General features: G+C 44.5%; 1 protein-coding gene across 2 annotated transcripts in view; it reads left to right on the top strand.

Annotated features, from left to right (window-relative positions):
• Positions 1-19,094, top strand: part of PTPRB (protein tyrosine phosphatase receptor type B) — a 110,303-nt gene extending 91,209 nt beyond the window's left edge. For both annotated transcript variants that reach the window (XM_059683630.1, XM_059683631.1), the window contains 7 exons: positions 535-611; positions 2,259-2,393; positions 3,409-3,531; positions 3,708-3,871; positions 5,780-5,915; positions 12,941-13,061; positions 14,934-19,094. In XM_059683630.1, coding sequence (XP_059539613.1) covers positions 535-611; positions 2,259-2,393; positions 3,409-3,531; positions 3,708-3,871; positions 5,780-5,915; positions 12,941-13,061; positions 14,934-14,956 — 779 coding nt within the window. In that variant the 3' untranslated portion in view covers positions 14,957-19,094. The remainder of the gene's footprint in view (positions 1-534; positions 612-2,258; positions 2,394-3,408; positions 3,532-3,707; positions 3,872-5,779; positions 5,916-12,940; positions 13,062-14,933) is intronic.
• The last annotated feature ends 350 nt before the right edge of the window (positions 19,095-19,444 follow it).

Raw genomic sequence — 19,444 nt, 5'->3', positions numbered from 1 at the left:
TCAGTGGTTCTCAACCTTCTGGCCCTTTAAATACAGTTCCTAATGTTGTGACCCAACCATAAAATTATTTTCGTTGCTACTTCATAACTGTAATGTTGCTACTGTTATGAATCGTAATGTAAATATCTGATATGCAGGGTGGTCTTAGGAGACCCCTGTGAAAGGGTCGTTCGACCGCCAAAGGGGTCGCGACCCACAGGTTGAGAACCGCTGTATTAGCTGACGCAACAGGTTTTTTGCATTGTATTCATTCCAGCAGTGTGAGGGAGCTGGCCACTCCTTGGGCGAACGTCATAGTGTTACAAGTAGTGTTACAAAGGAAAGCGCAGAGGGGACTGCGGAAGGCATTTGGTCGTTGGTGTGTTTATGAACCACCTATGCAACCTGGAGCAAGTTATCCTGTCTGAGCTTCGTCTGCAAAGCGGAGATGAGGAGTCTTCCTTGTGGGGCCCTTGTGGGATCAGCATTCCATAAACCGTAGGAAAATCACCTTAAGACTCAGTGGCAAATCTGTCTCAATAAACTTCCTTCCAGATGATACCTCTCGAGTGAAGCTGTCCAATGTCGATGACGACCCATGCTCCGACTACATCAATGCCAGCTACATCCCTGTGAGTGCGCCACTGGGCTGTCGTGCCCAGTGAAGCTTTGATGGGTGGCCACACGGGAGATACCTCTCCTCCTACATGCTATCACTGCTCTCAGGTTTTAGAAGGCAAGACTGTGTCTGATTGCCATAAAACACAGGGTGTCCATTTAATCACTGCGAAGGCCCATTTACACAATGGCTATAGTCACAAGAGATTTTAATGAGCCCAGGATGCATTCTCATAGGTCGTTTTCTCGCTGCAGCCCTTGGCCAAGACTAGAGCTTCCTAAAGACGTTAGACTTCCCCTGCTAAGGCTGCCTAGGTAGGGAAGCTGATTCGAAGTTACTTGGACTGTTGAAAACCACAGACACAGCTCCAAGGTTATGTCAAACCCTTGGGCTCAGATTCTGGCTGTCAACTTGCTAACTTCCTGTAGCACCCTACAGTGGAAGAAGCTTTGAGATCAGACAGATCCAGGTTTCAGTCCCATCTCTGCCCTTTACTGGACTCTGTAACCTTGGACAAGTTATATCACCTCCATTTTCTTTTCTAAACAATGAGGATAAATAATATGGATCTCAAATAATTATTCTTTCACTCAGTGAGCACTACTTGCTAAGTGCTGGCTATAAGTCAAATACTGAGCGATGCACAGGAATCTGGTAAGATAGAATCTGACCCTCAAAGAACTCCCAGGAGAGTTGGGGCATCAGGACATGACCAGGCCATGCCCTGAAGAACACACCTCCACGTCATTGTTAAAATGCAGATTCTGATCCAGCAGGTGGGGGCAGGACCTGGGATTCTGCATTTCTCACAAGCTGTTAGGTGAGCCCAGGCTGCTGGTCTAAGGACCACTGTCTGAGTAGCAAGAGGTTCGAAGTTGCCACAGCAGGGGAACATCACTCAGCAGACAGGAAGATAGAGGAAAGCTCAGCAGAGCAGGCAACGTGCTGAGACTTGGAGGGTAAATAAGGAATAGCCAGCTGAGAGGCAGTGTCTGGGTGGGCGAGGCGTGGGAGTAGTAGAGGTGACAGAATGTAGAGGCCCTGAGGAGAGGGAAGGAGAGAAAGCTTCCACGAGGTTCTGCCAGGAATTCTGTATTGCTGGGGTGCAGAATGAGTGGGTGAAAATATCCTAGTTCCAAGAGTTGTGATTAAGATTAATTAAGATCTAGGAAAGTCCTGGCTCACAGCATGTTATCAGATAGGTTTTCAATAGACAGTGATTTATATTTCCTTAAGTTTCCCTTGCATGACCTCTCTTACCAACATTCCACTGTCAGTTCTCTCAAATGACTACAAGCTTCTCCATTAAATAGGGAAAGAGCCTGATTAAAATCTTCCCCTCAGACACACCTACACACACGGGCGCGAGCACTCACACACAATTGTGGATTAAGTGTTTTCTAGATTATCACCTGAGTCCTCCCTCCATTGCCTTTTAGAATAGACCCAGCCTAATAAAAAGGAATTTGGCTCTTAACAATAGTTCAACATTCCAGCCTTTGTCCTTCCTGCTCCCAAGCCTTGACACTTGTGTTAGTATCTTTTTCTCGTCAGGGGCCTGGCCAAGACCTACATATCATCGCATCTGCAGCTCACTCTTTGTTTATGGTTCTGAAGAGGCCTATTGTTTCTGACTGTCCATATTGTAAATTCATCGCAGGGCAACAACTTCAGAAGAGAATACATCGCTACTCAAGGACCTCTTCCTGGCACGAAGGACGACTTCTGGAAAATGGCGTGGGAACAGAATGTTCACAACATTGTCATGGTGACCCAGTGTGTGGAGAAAGGCCGAGTGAGTAAACACTCTTCCTGACTTCCAGCTTTGCTTTCCGCCATCTGGAGGGAGCTCTTCCCCGCCATCCAAAGTTAACTCCTGCAAAGCTAAGGGTCATAGGAGAGAGAACACTGTTAGTGAATTACACCACCCAGTTCAGCAAGGCTCTGTGAGGTGAGGCCCGATTTGGATCCTGGGCCTGAACTTTCAGTCCAAGGTGTCTTCATTTGAGGACTGGGAACACCAGAAGTGCCCTGACACAGAAAGATGAACTGGCCAGCCGTCGCTCCATCCTCCAGTGTTTGGCGAGAGGAGACGCCTTGTCAGGCTCATTGGCTCTGCCCCTACTTTTAGGAAAAAAGAAGACGTGAACTTTAGGCTGTGTCTACAGATACAAAGGAAAATAGTTAACTGGGCAAATGAAGTAAACCTCTTGTAATACACTTATACTCCTCTACGTTATATGGTTACTCGGGGGGTTGAAAGAGAGATTACCTGTAAAGTGCCCAATACCTGTGGTCAATAATATATGTTCATAATCCTCTTTCTCCATGTAATTTTGAGCATAGATAAATGTTCAGACTTTTCAAAGATCATTTGGCACATGGCACTGGGCCCAGGTCAGGACAGTGACATCAAATTAGAAACAAAACAGGGCCTGGAAGACAGAGCCTCCCTCTGCCCAGCTAGATCTTTCTTCAAAAGGAACGTTGTAAGATGTTCCTACCTGCTAGTGGAACTGAAATGCTAAGGAAGTTAGAGAGGAACCTCAACCATGACCCTCTGTGCCCGAAAGGTAAATGCGCCAGAGGTTGGGGTTCGCTCCTCGCGCTGGGAGTGTCTCCCCTTCACTGGCAGCGGCAGCTGGGCTTCAGCGCTGGCCAGGAGCAGGTTAATGCAGAGCAGATGCCAAATGGCTTTAGCAGCTGATCCTGGATTCCCACTCAGGAAGGCCTTTCCAGGAGGGAAAGTTCAGGTTCACGGAGGAGTCACGTTTCCGGACTCACTTTTTTTTCTGTCTGTTTTCCTCTAGGTGAAGTGTGACCATTACTGGCCAGCGGACCAGGACTCCCTCTACTACGGGGACCTCATCCTGCAGATGCTCTCAGAGTCGGTGCTGCCCGAGTGGACCATCCGGGAGTTTAGGATATGCAGTGTGCGTTGGTTTGTCTGATTTCATGTAATGGCCCAGCTTGGAAAGGTGAAGGTCACCTGGGAATCGCCTGTCTGCTGGTTCCTCTCCTGTCCTTGCAGCCCATAGGCGTTCCTGGTGGGGCACAGCTGTCCTTATTATCCTTACCTTTCTTCTTCTTTTCCTCTCTGCTGTCACAGGAGGAGCAGCTCGACGCACACAGGCTCATCCGCCACTTCCACTATACGGTGTGGCCGGACCACGGAGTCCCGGAGACCACCCAGTCCCTGATCCAGTTTGTGAGGACTGTCAGGGACTACATCAACAGGACGCCCGGGGCCGGGCCCACCGTGGTGCACTGCAGGTACTCAGCCACGCGGAGCCAATGACATGACACCTGGGAGACGGGAAAAGGCAGCAGGGAGGGGATCTGGTGGGAGGAGGATGTCTGGGCTCAGATGTTGTTAGCTCCCTTCTCCTTCTCTCCAACCTCATTCCTTTTCACTGACGTCTCTCTCCTTTTCTGCTTTCTTCACATACCTCCTCTCTCTCACCCTCCTCTCTCTCACCCTCACTCTTCATCCTTCTCTTTCCCTCAGAGATTATTTGGCACATGGCACTGGGCCCAGCGATATCAAACTATAAATAAAACAGGGCCTGGAAGACAGTGCCTCCCTCTGCCCAGCTAGATCTTTCTTCACAAACAACCATTGTTCTCTTGCTCTTTTTCCTTTTGTACAAAAATGCAGAGTCCTCATGCGACTTCCAGGCTCTCCATCCCCCATCCAAGTTCCCAGAACCCCCTCCCACTCTAGCCAGAATGGAGACGGCATACGTTTACTTTCGCTTCTTACTGCTTGCAATGGCCTTCTCTCTCTCCTCCATCTATAATAACCCTAACTGTCCTTTAAGATCCTGCTCTAGCCCTCCCTCCCAGTTGAGTAGCACCTGCCATCTGTAGCACCCAACTTTGCTCTTAAATTTATGTTCCCTCTTGAATTCTCTTGGCTTCAGACTACTGTGTGCCCATAAAATCAACCTAGCAATCCATCTCTCTCTCTCTCTCTCTCTCTCTCTCTCTCTCTCTCTCTCTCTCCCCTCTCTCCTAGTGTTTACCTAATTAATGTTTGCAGCAACACTTTGATAGTCCTAACTGAATGGCACTAATAAATACGGAGCAGGGAATTGCTACAGTGAGAAATGTCAAAGGCACTCACTGTCTCCCAATCAGCCCAGCACCCTAGGAGCCCTGCTTCTGTATGTCATTGGAACCCTGGTGCTTTTAATAGGAATGTGCGGTACAGAGCTTCCTGCCTCCTGAATGGCAGGCATGTTCACCCGGGTCCACTGGAGAACTGTTTTCTTTTTCTTAGAAATACGTGCAGCAAAAATCCCCAGGTTATGCAATCACTTTGGGGAGCAACTGTCAATCCCTAGTGAAGTTGAGGGGTTCACACCCTATGATACGCAGTTCTACCTCTACTTATCAGCCCTAGCAAATGCCCGCATGTGTGCCAGTGGCTCTCACAGCAACATGGTCTTTAGCAGAATGTGAGTGCCTTTAACAGTAGGGAATGGACTAGTGGTGGATGGACTAGCAGTGGTTTATGAACTCTATAGAGTTGTTAAGAGAAAGTATATATGTGTGGGTAACGACATGGATAAGTCTCAAAACACAATACTGAGTGGAAAAGCTGGCAGAAGACTACATGAAACATGTTATCATCTTAGTAAATTTTTGAAACACATAAAATGATTATATTGTTCATGGATGCAGGAGAAGGAAATGATACACACAAGTGCAGAGCAGTACCTACCCCTGGGGGAGTAGGAAAGGTGAGGGAAAGAGGTAGTAGCTGGGGCTCTAGGTTGCATTTCTTTGAGAGAGCATGTGGAGAGGAAGACATGTTCCTATAACCTCCCATAACTCGGAAGGGAAAAGAAAGATTTGCTGGTCTCTGGGTGCCCTCTTGAAAGGCCAATGTAGCCCTGACCGGTTTGGTTCAGTGGATGTTGTGTTAGCCTGCGGACTGAAGGGTCCCAGGTTCGATTCTGGTCAAGGGCATGTACCTTGGTTGCGGGCACATCCCCAGTGGGAGGTGTGCAGGAGGCAGCTAATCGATGTTTCTCTCTCATCGATGTTTCTAGCTCTCTATCCCTCTCCTCTCCTCTCTGTGGAAAATCAATAAAATATATTTTTTAAAAAAAAAAAAGAAAGAAAGAAAGGCCAATGTAATAAACAGGCTCGGCCCTCCTTCCCCATCTCTTCCAGCGCCGGTGTGGGCAGAACTGGAACCTTCATTGCGTTGGACCGAATCCTCCAGCAGTTAGACTCCAAAGACTCTGTGGACATCTATGGAGCAGTGCATGACCTACGGCTTCACAGGGTTCACATGGTGCAGACCGAGGTAAGAGTCACAGGCGGAAGGACACAGACCGCTCTCCATGCCTCCCTCCCAAAGCCTGGCCCAGGCGTGCTGAGAGCTCTCTGCTGTGGCCCCGCCCCATCCTGATTGGTCTTTACATGACGGCATCCCGTACAATTTGCATAGTCCTCTATTATTAGTATAGATGTTATTGGCTCTATCCCCTGTGCTGTCATTTACTGATATACATCCCCATGATTATTTGTAACTACCATTTTATACTTCTTAATCCCTTCTTTTTTACCCAATCCCGCTCCCCTCTAGCAACCATCAGTCCAGCACCCTAGTTCTCTGTATCTATGAGTCTGTTTCTGTTTTGTTTTTCACTTACTTTGTTCTTTATTTCACATAAAAGTGAAATCATATGGTATTTGTCTTTCTTTGTCTGATTTTTTTTTTCACTTAGCACAATACTCTACAGGTCAATCCGTGTTGTTGCAAATGTAAGATTCCATTCTTTTTTATGGCCAAGGATTGTGTATATATGTACCACATCTTCTTTATCCAGTTGTCTATCAGTAGACACTTAGGCTGCTTCCATATCTTGACTATTGCAAATAATGCTGCAATTAACATAGTGATGCATCAAAATCCTCTATTTAAAAAAAAATAATTCCTGTCCAGCCAGTCTGGCTCAGTGGTTGACCATTGACCTATGAACCAGGAGGTCACATTCGATTCCTGGTCAGGGCACATGGTTGTGGGCTCAATCCCCAGTAGGGGACATGTAAGAGGCAGCCGATCAATGATTCTCATCATTGATGTTTCTATCTCTCTCTCCCTCTCCTTTCCTCTCTCTGAAATAATTTTTTTTAAAAGTAATTTAAAAAATAATCCCCATGGTTAAAGAAGTGGAACGTTCTACATGCTCCTGTCCGTGATTACAGCACACCTGGAAACCGCGCAGCAGCTGTCCTGCAGCAGAGCTCCCCCAAGCTTTTTTAAACGCACTATCCCAAAACCTCCTTGACCCCGAATGCTTTTCTTGTGCAGCACATGGTAATCTCATGCAGAGATCATACTCCATGACACATTGGGAAAACACTGGTGTCATTGCCTCCTACTGGCAGTGCCCACACCAGGGATCGTCTCCCACCACCACTGCCCTGGCCCAGGAGTGCTTTCATTAGAGCAATTATTTTATTCTGGAATTTTTTAAAAAAATACATAAAACTAGGAAAGATGATATTATGAAATTCCATCTACCCAAACTCAAGCTTCTGCAATTATCGGTATTCTGTGTTCTTTTCTCATCTACATCCCACATATCTGGTTCACATGCCTTCATTGGACTATTTTAAAGAAAATTCTACTTATCACATCATTTCGTCTTTAAATACTGTGTGTGTGTGAATGTGCAAATTAAAAATATGGACTCTTTTAAAAATTACAATCACAGTATCATTATCAGACCTAACAAATCTAATCATAGTTCCTTAATATCATATAATATTCAGTCAATCTTTAAATATCCCTAATTATGTCAAAAATGACTTTCCATACCTGGTTTGCATTAGAATACAATGTGCACACATTGCATTTGGTTGAGGTCTCTTTTAAATCTCTTTTAATCTATAATGATCCTCCCTCTAATTTGTTTTTTATGCCATATATTTGTTAAAGAGACCAGTTCATTTGTTCTGCAGATTTTCCCACATTCTGGATGTGGCCGACTGCGTTTTCCTGGTGGTAATGTGTCATCTGTTCCCCATAGTCTTTGTCTGCCAGTGTGAGGCTCCCTTAAATTCAGGTCCCTTTTTACCACCACAGTGTTTCACGGATGGATGGTGATGAGTACTTCCTGTTGTATCAGGTCAGGAAGGACTTCCTGTCCGTGTGAGTCTCTGTCAGTGCCGATGGAATTGACAGTGACATCCACTCTCACGCTCCCCATCAGCTTTTCACTTAGGGTTGGGGCAGCCACTGAGGACCACTGTCTAGCTCTGTTATTTCATGAAGGGTGGCAGAATTACGTCACAGTTTCATACCAGTCATCCATAAGACTGTGAGTTCCTAGAGGACAGAAACGTGTTTTCCTTCTCTCTAGCCTCAATATATATATATATATATACTAGGGGCCCGGTGCACGAAATTCGTGCACTGGGTGTGTGTGTGGGGGGGGGGGGAGTGTCCCTCAGCCCAGCCTGCCCCCTCTCACATACTGGGAGCCCTCAGGCGTTGACCCCCATCACCCTCCAATCACAGGATCGGCCCCTTGCCCAGGCCTGATGCCTCTGGCCTAGGTGTCTGGCCCGGGCAGTGGGGACCTGCAGTGGCAGCGGGGGGGGGGGGGGGGGGGGGGCCGCGATCGCGTGGGCTCCGCCCCTGCCTTTGCAGGATGCCTCTGGCTGAGGCGTCCGGCCCGGGCAGCGGGGACCCGCAGCTGCAGCGGCCCCGCGATCGTGGGCTTCGCTTTAGGCCCAGGCAAGGGACCCCTAGCTCCTGGGACTGCCAGCTTCAACCGTGCCCAGCTCCCATCGCTGGCTCCACCCCTACTTCCTGCTATCACTGGCCAGGGCAGCAAAGGCGCCTGATTCTCCAATCATGGCTGGGGGGCAGGGCAAAGGCGGCCCCAGGGCCACCTTTGCCCTGCCCCCCAGCTCTTAGCTCCCCCCTGGGTTTCTGATCACTGTCAGTGGCAGGGGGCTTCTTCCTGCTTTCCCTTTCGCCTCCCTGCATTGTGCCTGCATATGCAAATTAACCGCCATCTTGTTGGCAGTTAACTGCCAATCTTAGTTGGCAGTTAATTTGCATATAGCCCTGATTAGCCAATGAAAAGGGTATCGTCGTACGCCAATTACCATTTTTCTCTTTTATTAGTGTTGATTTGTCTATTAAATGAATGAACAAATATTTCACAATTACTTTGCTAAAATGTCAGTGCCAATATTTCATTATTAGTTTGTCACTTCTGCAAACTCAAACTGATACTTAATTTATAATCTTAAGAAAAGGAGGTTATCAACTTTGAAGTAGTCTCATTGTGTGTGTGTGTGTGTGTGTGTGTTTTCAGACTCCCTGGTTATTGTTAGAGGCCTCTGGGGTCATGTGTCCCTTCCACACACCTGCCCAGAGCTCTGAGCACTCTCTATTGTAAATATCACTGGGTGACTTCCAGGGCAGGGGTACCATGATGTGCAAAGCTCGCCCTCCTTCTCTTGGACATAACTCTTTTTCCCAGTCTGTTCTCCTGCCTCTCTGAGGATTTTGTGGCTCTCGTTCCTCAGGGTACCTCTTCACGGCTTGATTTCCCTGAGGTTCTGTCCTCAAGGCGCTGCTCTTCTGCCTCTACCTTTATTTTTTGTGATGGCCCCCACTCCTGTACACGCCCATGTTTCCCAAATCTCATTCTCCTTTCCCAGCATCCCCCTAAGCACCTGGCTGCCAGACAGTTCCTCCTGGAAGCCTTCCAGTCATCTCGACTCAAACAACTCGTCACCTGTCTTTCACACACAAACCGCAGTGATAACAACGAAAGCACTGCTGCTCTCGCTCCTTTCGGTTTCAGGTGACAGTGTTTCCGTCCCCCTTGCCCTCCATCTGATCGCCTAAGCCCGGGGTCGGACTTCTTTTCCCACAGTTCTCGCCTTCAGGCAGTCACCGAGGCCTGTCAATTCTGCCAGCACCTTTCTCTCTGTCCTAGTCTCTCACCCACTGCCCCTGCCCTTGCCCAGCCTTTCCCAACCCTCACTGGGCATACTGCAGTGGCTTCCCAGTGAGTCTGCTGTCTCCCAGTGTCTGCCTGGACAACTCCTCATCACCACTGCCACCAACCAAATTCTCTAGCTAACTCACTCTTGTAACTCCTGGCAGAGAAATCTTAGAAAGCTCTCCATCACTTGTAAAATGAAGTTCAAACTCTCATCCGTGTGTCCAAGCCTCTTTGTAACCTGGCCCCAGCTTACTTCTCCATGTTCCTGTCATAACACCACCCACCCCCATGGTTTTAGGGTCGTTCCCCTCCCTGGGCCAGGGTGCACTTTGATTCCTCTGTTCATGATGAAATCGGCATTGCAGGAAGTGGGGATTTTCTCTCTCCCTTATTTTTCCCCCAATAGCAAATGAAATCCCAAACAAATCCAGATATTATCTGCCTGGCTTTAGGACTCTGCTGAGGTGGGCTGCTCCTACAGCCTCGGAGCCCGGGCCCAGCCTGGCAGGCTGGCTTGGCGCTAGCAGTGAGTGCGGTATGTGTACCTTCATGCTGTTTACATCATTTGGAATGTCCTACTTCTTTGCTCAAAATCTTAACAGATGTCTCCTTTTCTCTCTAGCTTGATACTTGCCGTCCCCCAGAAGTGAATCTGATCACTTCTTGTTATGTATAAAGCTTTACATACAATCCTGACTTATGTTTATCACCTTATAGGTATTTGTTCACATATCTCAGGGGACTTCATAATGTAGGTCTGGTATAATCATTAGGACAATTCTAAGACACAAAACCAGATAACATCTGGGTATGTTTGGGATTTCATTTGCTGTGGGGGGAAAAGAGAGAGAGAGAAAATTCCCACCTCCTGCAATGCTTATGTGCCCCTCTGCTCAACTCTGCACTCATGGACCATGAAAGGGCCTTATGGATAATTCTATAAAAATTACCCAATATTACAACTTTTGGCAAAATGGAGTGGATCTGAGGCTTCACCCGTTAGCTAAACAGAGCAAAAAATTATCTTTTGATTGAGGTTCATGTATTAGACTTTGTCTACTTTTTGTGAATGAAGCACATTAACAACCTGAAGGTTTCACTCGTAACCATTTTTCAAGGACGTTCTATTGGGAAAAGAATTTATATTTAAGACAAGGCAAATTAATGAATATTAACTGGTTTCAAAGCCCATGGTGGATCATTGTTGAAGAATTTATTAATAAGGCATCACATAGAGGTATTAGAGCTCATTCACACTGAATGCTCAGGTCCCAAAGTAATTTAATATCTGAGGAGAATTAAAATGTGAATCATGCTCTGGATGGGAGGAAGCAGACAGGTGTCTGTCATAATTTGGTGGGTTGTTTTCAAGACAGCCAAAAAGAGACTGCCTATGCTAACAACTGTTTTCAGGGTAGTGCCCTTCTGGAATTTTCAAGATCAAGGTGGTATAAAACCCTCATTACAAGTGAGCAAGGTTTGTGAGCAGAAAGGCAGAGAATAGTTAATATTAATGCAGGCCTCATTTATGATTATTTTCTGTCTTTGAATTTTCCTAATGATTATACCAGACCTACATTATGAAGTCCCCTGAGTAGCTGACCAAGCTAACTTCCAATCAGGAGCAGTGCCTAGTGCCAACCCATAAAAATAAATACTTGTTCACCTTTAAAGATAGTTGGTGAGGGAAGATCTTATAGTTTTACTTGGTGTCTCAACCTATGAAATACTCTAAGGCTGACCACTTCGATCATGGGGTCCATCTAGTTGACAGCAACACAAAGTCGTGTCCCCTGAAGTGGGGTATAAGCATTTGTATGCCATAAGCGTCTATCGTGGCGTATGGGATGGTTTGCGTTTTGGACACGTGGCAGTTAACTGGATAATAGTAAAGGAAGTTAGCGGTAGAGGAGACCTTTGCCTCCTTATTTGACAGATGGAGAAACTGAGACCCCGAGAAGCCTCACGGTTTAGCCTCGGCCAGCTGCGTGCAGACTAGGAGCCCAGCATCCCTGGCGTGGTGCTGTACTCTCTTCCTGACCTCTCTTTCCCTGGAGCCGTTGCTATGTCATTAAGGGAGCCCAAGGCCAAGTGCTAAGTTTACATGGACATACATTCCCTTATTAGAAAGCTCAGTTGGTGGTAAGGAATGGGGCCCATTGCACAAGTTTAGCTGCCTGTGACTGATCTCTGACAGTGATGGCGAACCTTTTGAGCTCGGCGTGTCAGCATTTTGAAAAACCCTAACTTAACTCTGGTGCCGTTTCACATATAGAAATTTTTTGATATTTGCAACCATAGTAAAACAAAGACTTATATTTTTGATATTTATTTTATATATTTAAATGCCATTTAACAAAAAAATGAGTTCGCGTGTCACCTCTGACACGTGTGTCAGAGGTTCGCCATCACTGTCCTATGAGGTCTTCATAGTGTCTTTATAGTCACCAAACACTGACTCATCTATATTTGTTTCTGTTTTTGAAATAGTTAGCTCTCAGATAGTTGACAGGTGCGGCTATCCCTACTGTGTAACCCTTTGTAGTTCTCTGCCGTCAGCCAACGTCTTTGAGATTCTTCCATGAGCCTGACTCAAATGCTGGGAGAATCAAGACAGATAAGACACTAAACTTGCCCTCAAAGAGCTGATAGTCCCATTGGTGTCTATTGTATACCTTTCCTTTTTCTCACTATACTCCCAAAAGAAAGGAAATAAAACAGCAGTGTGACATAAATAAAATACACAGTGACATGCTTTTGTCATTCGATAATATTATGAAACTAGGATTCATCTAAAAAAACTGGTATAGTGAAAAGAACATGAAGTTTGAGGCCAATTCAGGATCAAATTCCTAGGGTTCCAGTTCTTAGCTTTGTGACCTTGGAGAAGTTACTTAACTTCTCTGAGTCTTCATTCATATGGATGATTATATCTACTTCACAAGGTTGTCAAAATATGAAATAATACATGTAAAATGTATAGCACGGTGTTTGGCATTAATTCATCTATTTAATAAATATTTGTGGAGAATATACCACGTGCCAGAGATAGTAGTTGGCCTCCATAAAACATACTCTATAAATATGTATTGTATGCATTTAAGAAAAAGGAATGAACGCCACCTCTCTGCCCATTATCATCATTCTCATTTTAGTGGTAATAGAATGCTGTCACTCTTCTATGTAGTAGAGACCACTAGTGAAGTGGTGATCAAGAAGTTTGCTAATCTTACAGGATCTCAGTACTGTTTTTCTTTCTTTTTTTTTTTCAGTACTGTTCTTGTTTTGTGATAATCTCTCATCCTTTTGATACTGAGGACTTGCCTTTCTCTGACGTGTTTTCTGCTTTTCACAGTGTCAGTATGTCTACCTACATCAGTGTGTAAGAGATGTCCTCAGAGCAAGGAAGCTTCGGAGCGAACAGGAAAACCCCTTGTTTCCAATCTACGAAAATGTGAATCCAGAGTATCACAGAGGTAGGATCTTACTCCATTAACTTACAGGTTCATTTATCAAGATATAATCGATCCGGAAACCATTGAAGACTTAAAGCTCTTCCAACACGCACCAACTATGTCTTCCTCTACCCAAAGGCCGGAGAAGGCCCTCCCAGAGGGCAGCAGGGGAGAGAGGCGGAGTGGGGAGGGGACTCCCACAGGTAATACTGATGCCACTGCTCGCTCTTCCTACCTGGCCTGGGGTGCCCTCCATTAAAGACTCTGCTTAACATTTCTAAGTGCTAAGGATCACTGCTGGGGAGGATGCTTTGAAATCACAACTGGGAGTTCAAATTGTAAAATCCCTTTGGAGAAAAACTTGCCCATATGTATCAAAGTTCTTAATATGTTCTTATCTTGTCAGCCGGTCTCTCTACTTCCATCCTAAGTACTGACAGATTTATGCATGAAGCTTTTCATAATTAAAAGTTTGAGTAAAAAAACTAAATGTTTAATAATGGAGGACTAAGTATACCATGGTACATTCACTGAACAGAATACAATTCAGTCTTAAAAAACTATATTTTTGAAGATATAATAACATGGATATTTTTATAACTAAGAAAAGCAGAATTTAAAAGAAATGTAAACAACACATAGTGTGAGGAGGGGAGACTGGGAAAAAAAATACCATGATAGTAAAATAAATTTCTCTGACCAGTAAAATAATATATGGTTTTCTTTCACTTTATGGTTTTTTAAACTTTCTAGAACAAGCATGTAACTTTTTTTTCAATAAAAAATTCAGTAGGAAAAATATATAAACTTTACAAGGCACTGCTTTGGTCAGACAATACTTACTTGACAAATGAAGGGTCTGCATGCTTCTTCCCACTGCAGACCATCATTCAAGCTTCATTCAGCACACGGAATCATTGCATTCGTGATTTGTTGCCACCTAACAAATTAGCCCAAACATTTATTATCTCACAGTTTCTATAGATCAGGAATTTGGGAGGGGCTGAACAAAGTGGTTCTGGCCCAGGGTTTCTCATGAGGTTGCAGTCAAGACATTGGCCATGTCTACCAGCCTCTGGAGGGTGGGAGTTGGGGGGGAAGGGAAGGGGCTGGAGGCTCACTCACAGAGCTGGTGGCAGAGGTCTCAGGTCCTTGCCACAGGGACAGCGTCTACACATCAGACCTTTTTAAAAAAAAAAAAAAAACATTATTTCAGAGCTATTTTATCTCCATTTCTAAATGATCTTCAATTTTGTTTTGTTCTCTGCACTCTCTGCACCCACCCATTAGCCAGTATGTGAAATCGTTGGTTGGTAAACTGTAAAGCACAAATACAAGAAAGAACTGCTATTTAAAGGAGTCCTTTGTAACCAGATAATCCTTTTGTATTGTAAATAATTACCCCCTAATTTATCTGTATAGTAAATTAAGGTTTTTGCATGTCAGGTTCTTTAAGAAGCTCCAGGAAGGAGGGAGCTGGGAGGTCCCTTTGTCTTGTTTTGACTTGCTCAAGAGTCTTTTTTTAGAGTAATCCCGGGTGCTCCTGAAGGAAGCTGAGGATGCTACAGCTACCAGGCATCTGAATGTTAGGATTCAGGTCCTAGCTCTAGGATAAATAACATTAACAAGCTGTGTAACCCTCAGGTATTCTTCCTCTCTAGGCCTGTGGGCTCATCTGTGAAACCACAGGGCTTGGCCCAGAATCACTAGTCCTTTCCAATTCGAGATGGTTCTGAATGGAATGACCAGGCCCCCACAGGGCTCGTCTCACCTTAAACCATATTGAGTTTTAGTCACTTTCACTGGTCTTTCCCATTTGTAATTTTCAGAAGCAGAGCAAGCAACTGTGACGTGCCCTGCTACCGACTCTAATTACAGTGTCCTTCCTTTCAGATGCGGGTTATCCTAGGCACTGAGGATGCACCCGAAGCTATCCTGGAGAAAAGCTATTCACTGTGTGATTTTTTTTTTAACTCGCTTCATGCCCTACAGAGGTGCCAACTATTTCTATTGATACTATGTATAATTTATTAATCTGGAGAATTTTAAAGAATTTATGTAATTTAAAAGTAACAGATATTATTGTACATAGCTGTATTTTGTAGTTTCTTCTGTAAATATGTATTTTTTCATAATGTTTAATATTAAGCTTTATATAATACTATTTTCCACACCAAAAAAAAAAGTGTCCATGGGTTGTTCTACATAAACTAATCCAACCTGTATGACAGGACTGCTGTAAACGGGTGTGGATGTGGCTGCAGAGGCGATCCCCTGGGCCCTGGTTTTTGGCAGTTTTGATATTTACTGAACAGGAGAAAGGACGGGCTGGGAGAGCATATAGCGTGCTGGCTTTGCTGCATTGCTGTCCTATGAATCTTGGGATCCAAAGATGATCTAAATGCTATTTGGACAAATAGGACAGTCAAAAAAAGGACTGGGCAGAGAGGGAAGGGATTAAGTAGCACGGAAGCCGAAGGCATGGCTGTGTCTAAAGTGGATTCTCTCGCCCCTTTCTCCTGCCAGAGGCTCAAGCCAAAGTAGTCAGCTCAGGGGCTGCAGTGCAAGGCCGGGCTGCAGTGTGGCGGGCTGTGGTAGAGAAGGGTGTGAAGAGAAGTGATGAATGCCTACATCCAGAGGAATGCCACCTGGATCCCTGCCTGTAAACGTAATCAAACTGAGAGCACCATCCGTAGTGATAGGGGGTTGTTCACTGCGCCACAGTGTGGAGCGTGGACACGCGTGCCCTTACCGTCACAGATGTGTTGGTCGACCTGCACACACTGGTCTTTGTCTGCATTCCTGGAAAAGTCAAAATCATGCCGGTCATACTTGGTTTTCCCATCAAAAGAAGATTGTAGTGTCAGATTATACTCCTCATCAAAGGACCTAATGCCAATATTTTTACAGAAATGCCCATAAATATCACATACCGTTAATTTTTGTAAAAAGACTCAGTGGTGCTTAGTATAAAATTTTCCAAAAAGCTCTTAGTAAGTCATTGAGGTCCAAATATTACACAGTCACCTTAAGTTGTTTTTCATATAAAAGACACTACCTACTCTCCGTATCTGGATCTTCTGTATCTGTGCCTGTTTTGACTCCGCTAGATTTCAGTGAGTCGGAAGGCGGGCCTGGCCCTCTCCCAGGTGCAGCCGAGGGGCCTCCTGGGAGAACCGGGAAGCACCTGTGTCGGACCCTCAGGGCTGCTTGAGGACGGGCCAGGAGTGCTGGCCTTTTCCTCACTGCACATTTCTTTGGAATAAACTGAAGAATTAGAGAGCAAGCTTGTTGATCTCACGGCTTCATTTGCAAAGAGAACACCTCTTTTCAAAGTGTGTATTTTTGCTACCTACCATAAAGTTCCATCGTAAGTACTCAAATGGGTGCAACTGGTATAGTAATTGAAAATCATTACATGTATCCAAAATAGTTAACTTATAGCTAGGCAAGTCCACACCCAAGCCAGAGAAGTTTCCAGGGCTATTTGAGATGCATGAAAACAGGGGCAAACTTTGTCAGAATGAAGATGATAATAGGAGGGTTCCACGTTTCCACAGTTTCCTTGTGCTCAGCACCTTCGTGAATGACAGTGTGAGGCTTTGATTCTGTTTCAGGGAACTGGCTGGATTTTCTAAAAGTAAAAAGGAACAACATATATGTAAGTGTGGCAGGGAGGAAATGGAAGTCAGAGATTTGGGAGATGTAGTGTCAGAATAACTTTCCCTGCATTGAAAGGTAAACGCAACAAAAATAATCCGCAGCATTTTAGACTAATGTTGCTCAGCACAAAGCACACCAGTACAGGGAAAGACAAATTCCTCTTGGCTTTTCATTCATCTAGGAAACTTTTAGTAAGTACCTGCAGCCTGCTAGGCAGTGTCTAGAAACTACACGTTTCTACTGACATAAGGAATGCAGCACAATAACAAAGTTAGGCTGCTGTTACTATGTTCAGTGAAGTTCGAAAGAGGGCCTCCAGGAGGCAGCGAGGTGGCCACGCCAGTCCACAGCCGTGGGCAGCCTTCCCCAGGCCACACTGGCCAGTGCTGATGCTGCGTCCATAGCAAACACCGGATCTAGAAAAGGGAGCAATTAACTGCACAGACCGAAAATTGAAACCACAAAAAACTACACATCTGTAGCAGCCAATCACACCCACATACCTGGTGTGTCGGATGGAATTAGAGTCGTGGAAATGGACACGACAAAGGCAAACTGTATGTTCTTTTGGTCTAATCTAGGAAATATTTATTCTTACCCTCCACCCATCTAATTTTAAATCTCCTTAGCAACAATTATTTCCCTAACTTCCCTCCCACCGCCACCAAAGACTAAATACATAATCTAGTTGGTCTAGTTATTAAATTTAGGAGGGAGGAAAAAAAAAGGTTTCCTTGACATTCAGCTCAATTGGATGTATTTTAATTCAATCCCTTCCCGTGTTCTGCCTTGGTAAACACTCCGTTTCCTGTCCTGGTGGGCATCCTGTCTGTGCACCTGTGTGGCACACTTTAATCATCATCTTCAAAGTGTTCTGACTTATCCAACCTTGGGAGAGGCCCATCTTGCATCTTAATCATTATTTACCCAAGTTCTTTATAATTAACTCCTTTAATCTCTACTCATTAAGTCAATTTCGTATCATCATTCTGTTGTTCTCTGGATAGCAGCCAGTTTTCAGCTCTTGAATCTGATTTTTCAAAGGCACATTTCCCTGTCTGGGCCTACACACATTGGTCCTTCCTGATTTGCCATCCCTGGACGACTATGGGGTCCTCCTTTTCACTCACTACCTGCCTGCCCACTTCTCCTGTAGAATACCTTTGCTTTCCCAGTCGAATGTGATTTTATTTTCTGTTCATTTTATCTCCTTACACTCATTAGCATTTTGTAGTCTTCTCAGGCTCCATCTCATAGAAGAGACAGCCATGACTACATCTTTCAATACTAAACTGACCACAGCACACAGACATTTTGGAGACAGTTTTGTTTGGGAGAATCTTTAGTTAATTTTATTATGTCTTGGAAGAAAACCCAAAAGGAAGTGTGAAAATAATGTAAAACTACTAAGCAGTTGTCCAGCAATACAGAAACAGACCTCACATGTTACACTTCACAGTCTGATTTTCTTGCCTTAGTGTCTCAGGAAGCAGTTTCTTATATTAAACATTCCTCTTACCTCTTGGTTAAGAAAATGACCGGCCATCTATTAACTTTGCATTCAGTTGGCTTTCTGGGCCTTTGACGTCAGAATCCTGAAACCATAACCTGCCAGATGTGTCTGACAGCAAGTAGTAGGATCCAAGCCCCAACTCTGGAATCCTCCAGACTGAAGTTCACACGCATGAGCCAGAAACAATTGACCTGGTGAACAACAACAGATAATAAGCTGCTTGTTCGAGGCAGCAGTTCAAGGACTTCCCAGGTTCCTTTTCATTGAGGAAAGAAAGTAATTGGTCAGAGTGACAAGAAGGAATGGTTGCTCCTCCTCCAGGTGGCTGTGAGCAAGCCCTCAGCCCTATCTCAGTTCTGAAGAGTGGAACCGACTGCAGCCCAAATGTCCTAAGTTTCTGAGTATTTTAACGGAAAATCTGTAAACGATGGCTGCTGAAAGCAAATGAAATGCTGCAAGGAAAGGGAAATATTAGGAAAGGAGATCTAACCAGACATCATCAGGAAGGGAAAATGGCAGCCCTTCTGTGCATCCAGACTGTTCTTTAGAAATGTCAGGTTTCTATTAGCACCTATTATCCTCTGGGGAATTTAATCACTTTGATGACGTTGGCCAGATGCTTCAACTCAGCAATTTTCAACCGTTTTCATCTCAAGGCACACATAAACTAATTACTAAAATTCTGCGGCACACCAAAAAGTATTTTTTGCCAATCTGACAAAAAAAAAGTATAATTTTGATTCATTCACATTGGATGGCTATTGTGTTGGCTTCTGTCATTTTATAATCTAAGGGATACAAGAGTAGGTATTGTGTGTTTTAAAAATTTTGTGGCATATCAGTGCACCTCTGCACTCCAGTTGAAAATCACTGATTTAGCTGATGAAGCAATTGAACCTATTTCTTTGGTTTTGTAATTTGACCAGGTGTTTGACTAAATTGACTGATTTTGGAATTCTGAACATAGATTCTTGTAGTGGATGAGGCCTTTGAAAATGGCCGTTTTAGACAAAATGCAGGGTATCATTTGATGCAGCCATGATAATACAAAAATCTGTTCTGTTCTAAAAATGTTTCTAGCAATGGAAATATTTCTGACTAAAAGAATACTCTTTACTTGTAAGGGAACTCCCTTGAAATAAATGTATGCAATATAATAAAGCATTTTGTTTTTTTAAAGAGGTTGTCTATATAGATACATTCATAAAATAAGGAAATTGTTGGTGAA

Source organism: Myotis daubentonii, chromosome 2, assembly GCF_963259705.1.
Source record: "Myotis daubentonii chromosome 2, mMyoDau2.1, whole genome shotgun sequence".
NCBI classification, from domain to species: Eukaryota; Metazoa; Chordata; class Mammalia; order Chiroptera; family Vespertilionidae; genus Myotis; species Myotis daubentonii.
Note: the sequence above shows the minus strand (reverse complement) of the source record. Positions and strands in the feature narration are given on the sequence as shown.